Raw genomic sequence first — 12,453 nt, 5'->3', positions numbered from 1 at the left:
CAACAACAGGCAACTAGATGCCTATGAGAGTGTAGAAATAAGTAAACATAATAATATTATGAATAACGATGACGGTTAGCTTTGCAAGTTTTTCCAGTTCAATCTTCCTCTTGGAGATGATCACTTTGTGTTCGAAACACGTGTCGGGGTGTTAAAAATAACGATTTGGTGTTGGGAAAGAACTCCAGTAATATTCATTACTACGCCAAAAGTTCCAAATAGTGCATTACAAGAACCCTAATATACAATATTATATAAAACATATTACTAACATTATAGATATTAAAAATAATTATAAGAAACTTAAAATGTATAGATATGATTCAAAATTGAAAATAAAAAAATTAAAATGTTTAGTTTGAAAAATAACGACATATGCTATTAAAAATACGTTGCTATATAAGTGCAGCTCCAATACAATGATGAATAATAGAAAACAATATACAACATACATGAAATGAAGACATAGTTCAATAGTGAAAATAAAGAAAACAAAAAATTTAAAACTTCTGATTTGAAAAATACCAACATATGCTATTCAAATTACATTGCAATATAAGTGTAGCTCCAATACAATAATAAAAAGCAGAAAACAACATACAAATACTATATTTATTAATATTATCTCCCCAAGTATTATTCTATCTAGGATTATAGATGGATTTTAATAACTGTTTTTTAAAAATACTTAATGATAAACTAGATTCAATTACATTTGGTAATTTATTGTATGCATCAAATCCTTCGAAAAAGTTTCAAAAGGTCTCCAGAAAGCCATATCTATTGTTGAAAAATTAATTTGTATATTTAGGTATATAAACAGCTAACCGTTGTCTTTAGATTCAGTATCCATTTGCTTCTCCTGAAGATGCTAACCTCGTTAGCGAAACGCGCGTCGAGTGCAGAAATATCATTATGATGTTAGGGTAATTGCTCTCTAGAAAAAGTTTTCAAAAATCGGTTTGCAAAACCACTCACTACCTCACCTAACCCCACGAATACACGGCACTGATGAAAAATTATTGTGAAACGACAAAAAACTAATATTCAGACAGTCCAGCTGGCCGAGCTTTTATTCCTCAACTACATTTGAAAGCACGTTTACTATCTATCTAGGCGACTAGGAGCCACAGGCAAGAAATGTTTATGACTGTACTCTTATTTTTATTGCCGTTCCAATTGGGAATGGATAAACTATAATATTTTGAACAACTATTTTTGCTTCTTTTGCAATCTTAATGTTTTATGGAATTGTAATTTTTTTGTTCATCAATGTAACATGGAATCTTACGCTATACGAATAATTAAAGTGTTAGTTTTGATAAATAGCTCAAAATTGAACTGAATGATTAGAAACAAATTTTTGAATTCAAGTTTCTTCAGTTTTTGCAATTTTCTGAGAACATTTACCATAGTTACGTATTTTTTTTTACTAGAAAGTAGATTTCAACGAACAAAAAGCCCTCTTTTGGGAAAGAAAGTTTTTGGCTTTCTACTACTCCATCTTGATACAAAAAAAAGGATGAGGGAGTCTTTCAAAGAAAGGAAGGAAGTAACTCTATACATGGATGTGTAGATCATGCAAAGAAGTAACTTTCAGACACAAACTGAAAGAAAGTCCTCCTGAAACAGCTACTTTTACACGTAAGAAGAACTTTTTTCAAAACAAATACTTCTATATGAACACTGAATTATACAGAAGATACTTTTCTCTACTCAGTTTGTATTTCAAACATTCGTTGTGGAATAAAAATCAGATATCATTCACATGAGTTCTACTTTGAATGAATGGTAATATAGTAAGATCCAAGAGCGATCAGACATAACTTATTTTCACACAGATGAAACCTTAAAGTCTCAGTAGCGTCTCGTGTGTTTTGAATACCTGCGTGTTTATGAAACTTGCTGAGTGACACCTGGGCAGGTACCAGGTGAGAAAGGTAACTAAAAATAAGAGCTACTCAACTTAAATTTGTATAACTGATTTTTATACATATTTTGTAGAATATTATTTTGAAATACTGTAATAAGTGTCAGACACTTGTCATGGACCAGAAGTTTTGTGAGACGCTTTAAAGCTCCACTAAAATTAAATGAACTTTACTTACTTTAACATGTCTGATTTTTAAATATGTTATTAATGTGACTATAATAAAGTTATTAATCAGTCAGACAAATTAGAATGACCAAACATCCCTCAAACACAAAAATTAGTTAACCAGAAGTATGAGCGCGAGAGTGCTGTGCTTGCATTTCAAAGTGAGTGAGACGTCCATAATAACTCGGTTCTCCTTCTTTAACTCACAATAGTTAGAGTCTGTCAGAGCACATGTTTTTGTTGTTTATATCGTGTAATTTGTGAGAAATATCAAGTTATTTGTAATAGTGAAAATCATGGAAGAAAACAATTCAAAATGTATATTTTGTAGACAATCCTGTAATGCGTTAAGTTATTAACTAAAGAAACATTTGAAAAAATCAAAATTGTATTAAACAGCGAATAATCCATAACAAATTCCAAGGAAATTCAGTTATGAGATGTTCTGATACTGTCATTGCAATAATTATGTTAGGACATATGCATAATTTATAAAATGATGATTCGAATGTATGGTTAAACGCAGGCACCGGAAATAACCAGAGATACATAAGTTTGACAATGGTTTACGAGTACTTGGGACCATCTTTATGTAGAAGTTTGCCAGGGTTTCACGCTCTAACTGGATGTGACTCTAATCCCGCCTTTTTTAAAAAAGGTAAACAAAGACAATTCAATATATTAATGAAGAAACATGAATATCAGCGAGCTTTCATGCAGTTTGGAGAATCAGAGTTGTTTACCGATGAGCGCATCCAAAAAGATATTTTCAAAATAATCCAAAAATTTATCTGCGAAATTTATAGTGTTCCTGATACGTTCAACATTGATGCTGCCCGGCTTCAGTTATTTTTGAATAATTACAGCGTATCTAATATTAACGAAGAATTCGATCGCACAAATTTAAAAAATTTTTGATGCTAGCAGTTTACCACCATGCCAAAGTGAGTTATTCCAACAATTCCGCCATGCTAATTACATTTCTAGCATATGGAATAATGCAAATGCAAAACAAACAACCATTTTTACTCCTGAACTCAATGGGTGGAGATGAGAAGAAAACCAATATCACTTTCATTGGTTTCATGGTGACCAATTACCAGCAAACGTTAGTGAATTCCTTCAAACTTCAGGTATTATACTTTGATTTCAGGTTTAGAATTTATTATATTTGTGATTTTATGTTTCTCAATTCTTTGAACTATTTTTTGCAGAAGAACCAGCCAGCAACAACATAACTGAGAATGATGAAGATGATGACTCGGATGAGCAGCATCATGATTGATTGAACGATGAAAATTCTAATAATTGCGACAATGAATATGATGATTAAAAGATGAAAAATGTTTGACTCTAAGGTTTCATCTGTGTGAAAATAAGTTATGTCTGATAGCTCTGGGATCTTGGACTATAATAAATTGCACTTACATGGAACACTGTCACCCTCACTGGTATACACCGATGTTTCGCCTTGAGACACTTGCCCCAAGGCTCTTCAGTACCAAATTGAATAACATTATAGAAAATACACACAATTTAGTCATGAATTACGATTTTTTAATGTCACGGAATAAGCTTGATATGCTTATGTCATCATGGAGTAGTAGAAAGCCAAAAACTTTCTTTCCCAAAAATTATTCACTCCTAAAAATATAACCCTTTCAATTCAAAAAGCCCTCCTTTTTCAAAAAAGCAGATATTTTGACACGTGAATTTTCGATTGAAAATTGAGGTGATTTTTTTTTTATATCAAATCAAAATGAGGTGAAAAAATGAATATTTGAAATTCTAAAAATTACAGTGTGTTTGTTACATGAAAAGGTAGGTTTTCACCACATTTCGTGTTTTTTTTTGTGAAAGATAAAAATTGAAAACCAAAAATTTGTTTATTTGAGTTTTTCACATAAATTTTGAGATCTTTCCATTACCTATAACTTTGCTGTTGAACTTTTTTCCATAAGACTTGTAGTTTTGCCAGAAATCGAGATAAACTGATTATTACACTTCCACTTCCTGACCAAGATTCGACCGCAATTTATTTTTCCTTTCGTTTTCGTTATATTCTCTTCCTACTTCTTTTTTTTGGTTTAAAAAATTGTCGACCCTGGTCTTACAAAATATTCTAATTCGATTTAGCGACCACCCCTTAACTACACCACAGAGCCATCACCTGTCCGTCTTATTATTAAGTCAACACATCATCAGAGCATATCACCTGCTTGTCCTTATCGCCTACTCCTCAAATTAGCCAAGAATAACGACGAAAATTTATCGACTTATTACGTAAGTGAACGGTGGAATGTTTTCAGTCATAATAAATTCGAAGGACCAATTAATGTCAAGAAAACATTATCTTTGGGCCGGCCATCGGCATTAAATAGATAGTAAGTGAATACCAAAATAGAAACGAGAGATATAAATTATTCTACGAGATAATAAATTAGATGACCAGTCTTCAGACTGGCAGAGAGTATCCTACAAACGCACAAAAACCGTTTTGTTGTTGGCGACAAAGAACTAACTAACTTCAAGCCAAGATTTTCGGTAAGTAACACTAGATTTAGTAACTGAATCAAATAACTTGAATTTACCTCTTGAAAATTGTCTTATGATCTCCTCTGACGTTAGCAATCTGTTCACGTCAGTCCCCAAATCAGAAACAGCTCAGATTAAAGCTTGTGGATGAAGACATCATAACACAAATTTTAACTTTACTCAATTTTTGTCTCTCACAAGATTTCTTCGTCTTCAACGAAAAATTCTACAGACAACCTGAAGGTTTAGCAATGGGTAGTGCCTATCCCCATTTTTAGCAGATTTGTTCATGAATCACTTAGAAGTTAGCCATATAATGAATGACAATAACAGTGAAATCTCACATTGGTTCAGGTATGTAGATGATTGCCTTGTTTTTATAAAAGGCAACTCTGACACAGCGAACACTCTTTAAAACAAAATCAACTCAATTCACTCCAATATCAATTCCACACTTGAGCTTGGATCAGACAACAAATTAAATTTCTTAGAGTTGGCCATGAGTGAATCAGATGGATTGGAATATAGTAGATAGATACTTTATTCATGTTGTTACACAAAAGTGTTTATACATACGTCACATAAAACAGTTACAACAGAAAGTAAAAATGTGAAAATTACAGCGAATAATTAAGTTATTTAAAATCCATTACAATCAACACCATTTGTGAGACAATTAAAACATATTCAAACACAAATATGTATAGCTTTGTATACTTCATAAATACATAAATTCAGTTACTTGATTACAAATAGGGTATCGGATATGAAAAGTAATTGAAATACTCTTCAAAGGAGTAGAAACATTCCTCGATCAGAATACTCTACTTTCTTTTTGTGTTGCTCAAACTCAACGTTTCGTTTTTCAGATTCTTAGGAAGAGCGTTAAAAAATTTTATCGATAGATACAGAGATGATTGTTTGATCTTAGTTGTTCTAGGCTTTGGCAGTCTTATATCACTTTTTCCTCTTGTGAAATATTCATGTACCTGCTCATATTTGACGGTATCACCACGAATATTTTCATTTTTTATATAAATCAAACATTCATATATGAAACAAAAGGGAAGTGTAAGTATCTTAAATTTTTTAAATAGTGGTTTGCAATGATCATTATAATCAACCCCTGCCATAATTCTTAGAACTCTTTTCTGCAAGACAAAAATTTTGGCTGTATGACTTGATGCACCCCAAACAACTATAGCATACGTCATTGCTGCGTGAAATATTGAAAAGTAAGATACCCTGATGAATTCTTCAGTTAGCTTGCCCTTCAATTGTCTAATAATAAAAGTTGCCGTCGATAACCGTTTGGATAAATGGCTAATGTGTGACAAAAAATTTAAACTGACGTCTAGATGCACTCCTGATAACTTAATATCATTATTAGCTATCGTATTGTTCAGTGTGAAAGGGATTCTTTGTGTTTTGTCCAGATTTAATGTCAGATAGTTGCTTTTGTTCCATATTTTCAGTAATTCTTCAGATTCCATTATATTTTGTTCGACAATACATTTGTCCCTGTTACAATGTAAGATGGAGACATCGTCAGCATAACTAGTTACATGTATATTAGTTGGTTTGGACAAATTGAACATCATATCATTAACATAGATTATAAAAAGTAGAGGACCTAAAACAGAGCCCTGCGGAACTCCATGTTTCATTACAACAAAATCCGAGATATTGTCTTGCCACTTGACTCTTGATTTCCTATCCATAAGATAGGATTTGAATAATTCCAGTTCGTTTTCCCGCACTCCATAGTACTCCATTTTATTTATCAAAATTTTATGATTTACAGTATCAAATGCGCGGGAAAGGTCATAGAGATTTGCCATACAACATTGTTGATTCTCGAATGAGTCTAATATTTTTTCATAGGCTTCGCACAAAGCAGTAATTGTCGATCTGTTTGACCTATAACCGTGTTGGAATTTTGTTGGCAAGCTATTTGTTTCAAAATAATTTGTAAGTCTGTTTTTTAAAATAATTTCAAAAATTTGTGCTAATATTGGAATGATTGAGACTGGTCTATAGCTGCTTGTGTCCTCAAAGTTTCCCTTTTTATGTATAGGTGTTATTTGAGAAAGTTTGAAAATTTCTGGAAATAAACCCTGTTCTATACAGGAATTCATCAGGTTTGTCAGTGGCTCGATCAGAAAATCCTTTATCAGATTTAATAATATGCTGTTCAAATTAAACACATCCATTGCTGGTGATTTTTTAAGGTTACTAATAATATCTCTAGTTTCACTGACAGTAACAGGAAATAGGAAAAAAGATTTTTGTGTGGATGGGGCAAACTTCAAGAAATTTTGAAAATCTTGATCATTTACACCAAGAAATCTGCTAAGAGTTCTTCAATAATATTAACAAAATATTCTGAAAATTCATCCGAAGTCACGTCCGATTTGTAGTTGCTAGTCCTTTTAGTCGCTCTGTTGGCATTTATTATATTCCAGGCAGCCTTCTGTTTATTTTTAGATTGATTGATATACTCCGAATTACTTTCAAGTTTAGACTGTTTTATTTTATTTTTATATATGCATTTCAGTTTTCTGTATGCTTCCAAATCTTCTTTATTTTGAGTTGAGTTAGCAATGACTTGTGTTGCCACTAAAGAGTTTTGTAATTGAACCAGTTCTGAATCAAATTTAAAATTTATTTTTTTAAATTTTTGTTTCTTCACTGTTTTCTCCTTGAAGCATGATTCATAGCAATATGATAGAAAATGTGTAAGATAATTAGCCTTTGAGTTCGCACAAGTCAAATTGTAATACTCTTCGTTATTAAAGTAGTTAACACTATTTACAAACTCCTGTTTATTGTTTTCTGTCATAGGTCTGCATATAATGTATTCATCTTTTATTTTTTCTATATCAAAATTAAAAAATATACCTCGATGATCAGATAAATGTAGTTCTACAACTTGTACATTGTATGTTTCCTTAATATTGGTAAAAATATTATCTATTTTTGTTAGGTTCTGTTAGGTTATGGGACGACATAGTATTTCTACAATTGTTTGAGTCACAGTCATTTATATTAAAGTCGATATTGTAATCCCCCACAACAATTATTTGATTATTTATAGAAATATTTCCCAATACTTCATCTATCGCGTTCAAATATGCCTTCACCCCAAGACCTAAACTAGATCTATATGTACAAATCACTACCGTCTTCTCTGTAACTAATTCAGAAAGCCAACACAAACTGACCGTGTCATACCTTATTTTTCTAATCACCCTCACCAACATAAAATAGCAGCCGTCTAGTGCTACATTCATAGACTGCTCAATGTCCCACATAGAAATTGTAATATTGAGCTAAATATCCTCAAACAGATTGCTTATAACAATGGCTATAACCCTGATATCATCACCAATTTAATTCATGGGATCGCCACTTTCACCAGTCATAGCCAACATATATATGGAGTGGTTTGAAACTCTGGCCATTGAAGAAGCCCACAAGAAACCTCGAGTCTGGTTGAGATATGTTGACGACACCTTCATAATATGGAACCATGGGAATACTGAACTAGACGCCTTCCTGAAACACATCAACAGCGTGAGACTTTCCATCACTTTCACAATGGAGAAGGAAATCCACAACGAATTGCCATTCTCAGACGTTCTGGTGAAGAGGACCGACATTAAGTGGGAAACATCTGTATACCGAGAACCCACACATACGGGACATTATCTGAACCACGAATCCAACCACCATCAATCGAGTAAAAGGGGAATCATCAAGACTCTATTAGACCGTGCTTTTGGGCACTTCCTTATATCAGAGGATTATCGGAGAGGATAAGAAGAATTGGTTCCAAGTACAACATCAGAACCTGCTTCAGATCCGGTAACACTATCCGTAGCAGCCTCACGAAAACCAGGCCACCAAACGCGGACTGCGATTCCAAGAATTGCATTTACCGGATACCCTGTGAGTGCGGCAAATCCTATATTGGTGAAACTAAGAGGCCAAAAAGATGGCGTCCACAGGTGTCAGTGGTAATGATCGTGCTCCAAATAATCAGGAACAAAGTCAAAACAAAAGTTTTAAGTGCTGTCAAACAAAATAAGTGAAGTTTCTTGTTTGTGTTACATGCGGAAATGTTTTCCATCCGTCATGTGCTACTAAAATAAGGTGAAACTGATTCAAATCTGTGATGTTAGAGTGAAATGCTGTCAATTCGACAAATACAGCAACGAGGTAAAGGTTGAAATTAACCATAAGGACAATGGGCAACTAACTGAGTTAATATTACTCAAACAAATTATCAATGAGCAAAATGAAAAATATCGAGTGCTTCTCGAAAATAACAAATTATTGGGTAGAAATGCGGAATTATTAGAAGAAAAAATAAAAGAACTCAATAAACAGATGAACAAAACACTGGAGATAACACATATTCTGGCCCCATTAACTGACGAGGCAAAAAAAGCTGCACCACAAACTGTAAACAGTACGCGAAAAATAAATAAAGATGAATCATCCTTCACTGACCTACGATACACTCCCACCTTAAACCAAAATGAAATGCTTTCTCATCTTGAAAGGGAACAAACTAATCTCATGAATAACATTATAAACATAGGAAATTTCGGAAAAGATAATCAAGAAGAGGATGGAAAATGGGAAAAGGTAAATAAAAAGCCTAGAAAACTCTACAGGAAAACTATCGGAGAAGCAGAAAATGGGAGCGGAAGATTTAAAGGCCGACAGCCAAGAGTTTGGATGTTCTTATATAGAATTGTCACAGAAGTTGAAGAAAGTGATATTAAAGAATCCTTCAGGAAAAAACAGGACAAAATATGAGTGACTTTACTGTAACAGTCCTGAAAGAAGAGAATGGTTTCAAATGTTTCATGGTAGCTGTTGATTTCAAGTATAAGGATGAATTTTATAATTCTGGCCCAAAGGAGTAGGATACCGTAGATATGATTTCAAGACAGATGGACAATCACAGGGACAAGGGTCTTTTTTAGGAGGGATGAAGAAGGCCAATTCCTGAATTGTGAACGAAATTGTGAACGAAATGAAGATAATCCAAATGATAATGCACATGTATCTGAAGAACAAAATTATCAAACAAGTAACCTCTTAAATATATTGCATTTTAATATACAGGGTTTTGCCCCTCAAAAAATAGACGACCTAATGCTTATGTTAGAGAAATTTCAAATTGACATTTGTTGCATCACTGAACACTGGTTAACTTACGACAAATTAATAGTTATTTATGTATCAAGGGAATTAGGAGGGCCTTAATTACCGATGGCAAAGTTTGCGTCCCGAGGGCCTCTGGCCCGAGGGACAGCAATTGCCTGAGGTTATTAAGGCTCATTAATTCCCGTGGTACATAGATAATTTTATTTCTGACCGATTTCAATAAAATTTTGTTCATTTTTGAAACGGAAAAATGTACCAATTCATTACCTTCCCGGTATATTTGAATCAGGTACCGTTGATTATAGTAGAGTTTTCTTGTTGCTAGGTTGTTGCTATGTTACTTGTTTATAAACAGAATTTTGTTATCTAGCTGTGTTTGCGGTGAAAACGTGTTTTCTACCCCAAATATAATGGAGAATATTTTGAAAAAAGCTGAACAAGCAAGAGAATCATTAATTCCATCGAAAAGTGAAGCCGTATACCAAAAAGAATACAAGATATATCTGGACTGGCTGACACGGAAAAATGTTATGCCAAAAGATGTCACTGAAACTGTATTTCTGGCATATTTTCAAGAACTGGTAAGGAATTTTCTATGTTTTTCGGTAGATTTGGTAGTAATTGTGTTTATTCGTTTCAGTCAGAAACGTATAGTCCGAATTCTTTATGTACTAAATGGTCAATGCTAAAATCGATGGTGACTATACATGAGAAACGAGATATCACCAAGTTCAATGAACTACAGGCTTTTTTGAAACGGAAGAGTAAGAGTTATAAGCCGAAAAAGTCTGCTGTTTTATCTCCTAAAGATGTTATCAGATTCCTAAAGGACGCTCCTAATGATATTCATTTATTGCATAAGGTAATTTTTTTCTTATTTTCCTTTTTGTGTGTATTTATTTCCTTTTTTTTGTTATAGGTTGTTTTGATTATGGGTTATTTTGGAGGATGCAGAAGTCAGGAACTTTTGAATATGAAGATATCGGATATAGAGGACCGGGATTCCGTTATGGTAGTGAACGTACCGGAAAGTAAAACTGGTGTATCGAAGAAATTTACAGTTGTGGATGAAAAAGAGTTCTCCGCTTTGCCTTTATTAAGACTTTATATGTCTTTGCGTCCTAAAGGTATTGAACGATTTTTTTGAGCTTCCGACAAAATAAATGTACATCTCAGCCAATTGGAAAAAACATGTTTGGGAAAATCCCCAGCAAAATTGCAATGTATTTAGGATTGCCAAACTCATCTTCCTATACGGGACATTGCCTTCGTCGCACTTCTGCTACTGCTCTAGCCAATGCAGGAGCAACTATGACTAACTTAAAAAGACACGGAGGTTGGAAAAGTTCCACGGTGGCGGAGGGGTATTTGGAGGATAGCATCGAATTGAGAAATAAAACGGCGCGTATGTTGTCTACTTTGTCATCAGAAGAGGCAGGTACCTCGACTGTAGTAAACAGAAGCTCCAGCCATACAAAAGAAGAAATTGTTTCCAGTGGCGGAAGTAATTTTCAGGGAACATTTCAAAATTGTACATTTATTATTATGACGTGAATAAATGAAATATGGTTCAGTTTTCATTTCTATTTATTTTTACTTGTGAAAGGTAGAGGGAATTATAAAATCTATAATGTCCCAAGGGAGTTATGACCCTCTTTATTGATAGCGTAACTATGACGATATAAGCTTATAATATCCCGGTCAGAAATAAACTATATTAATCTGATAGGATACTCTTTAATATCTCATTTCTGTAGAATAATATCTACTCGTGGGGGGAGTATGCATATTCGCCAATTCAAAACTTAACCTAAAAAGAATAAATTACAGAGAAAATATTGAAAAGTCATTCGAGGTAAATATTGTTTCTGTACAAATGGAAAATAAAAAAAATGTGTTTATCATTGCTTTGTATAGAGCACCCGGTAGTGATGAGATATTGTTCATTCAACAACTATACAAATTATTATTAGATATTTATGAAAACGAATCATACTATTTCTTCTGTGGGGATATAAACATTAATTTACTGTCTAATAATAGTTCCACTAGGCAAGTGAACAATATGTTCAATGAATTCAATATGGTAAATGTAATCAAACAACCGACACGAATACAGGGTACATCAAGGACTTTATTAGATGTTATGTTCACAGATGCACAAACAGTGGAAGTAATAGTGGGGGATTCTTATATGTCTGATCATACATTCCTGGTATGTATCATTGAAATTGATACTCCTGAACTGCACATAACAGATAATATAATATATAAAAGACATAATAATGAAACTAACACTCAATTATTTATTGCTTTCTTAAAGAGGGAGCAGTGGAAGGATACGGAAAAGATTCCAGGCTTCAATAACAAATTCCATACATTCTATGATACTTTCATGTTTCATTTCAACAATTCATTTCCTTACAAAAAAATTAAACCCAAACATAAAAAGAAACCATGGTATACCAAAGAACTACGCGAATTACACAATACTGTCTGTGAAATGTCTAGATTAGCTAAATCCACTGATAATGGTACTATCAAAAATAGATATATGAGTTTGAAAAACATATACAAAAATCTAAAAACTAGTACAAAACATACCTACAATAATAACAGGTTAGCTAACAGCACAAATA

At 33.1% G+C, this 12,453-nt stretch overlaps 1 protein-coding gene across 1 annotated transcript; it reads left to right on the top strand.

The window, feature by feature from the left end:
* The first annotated feature begins 9,051 nt into the window (after positions 1–9,051).
* On the top strand, positions 9,052–11,394 carry LOC141483221 (uncharacterized). Its single transcript, XM_074177684.1, has 3 exons — positions 9,052–10,395; positions 10,455–10,676; positions 10,734–11,394. Exons 1-3 carry the CDS (start codon positions 10,225–10,227, stop codon positions 10,959–10,961), a joined length of 621 nt encoding a protein of 206 aa, XP_074033785.1. The 5' UTR covers positions 9,052–10,224; the 3' UTR covers positions 10,962–11,394.
* The last annotated feature ends 1,059 nt before the right edge of the window (positions 11,395–12,453 follow it).

This window comes from Leptinotarsa decemlineata, unplaced genomic scaffold, assembly GCF_025532065.1.
Source record: "Leptinotarsa decemlineata unplaced genomic scaffold, Ldec_3_MD MMD2_tig00003192_RagTag_RagTag, whole genome shotgun sequence".
Classification (NCBI taxonomy): domain Eukaryota; kingdom Metazoa; phylum Arthropoda; class Insecta; order Coleoptera; family Chrysomelidae; genus Leptinotarsa; species Leptinotarsa decemlineata.
The sequence above is the reverse complement of the archived record's forward strand: the minus strand, read 5'-3'. Positions and strand labels throughout refer to the sequence as shown.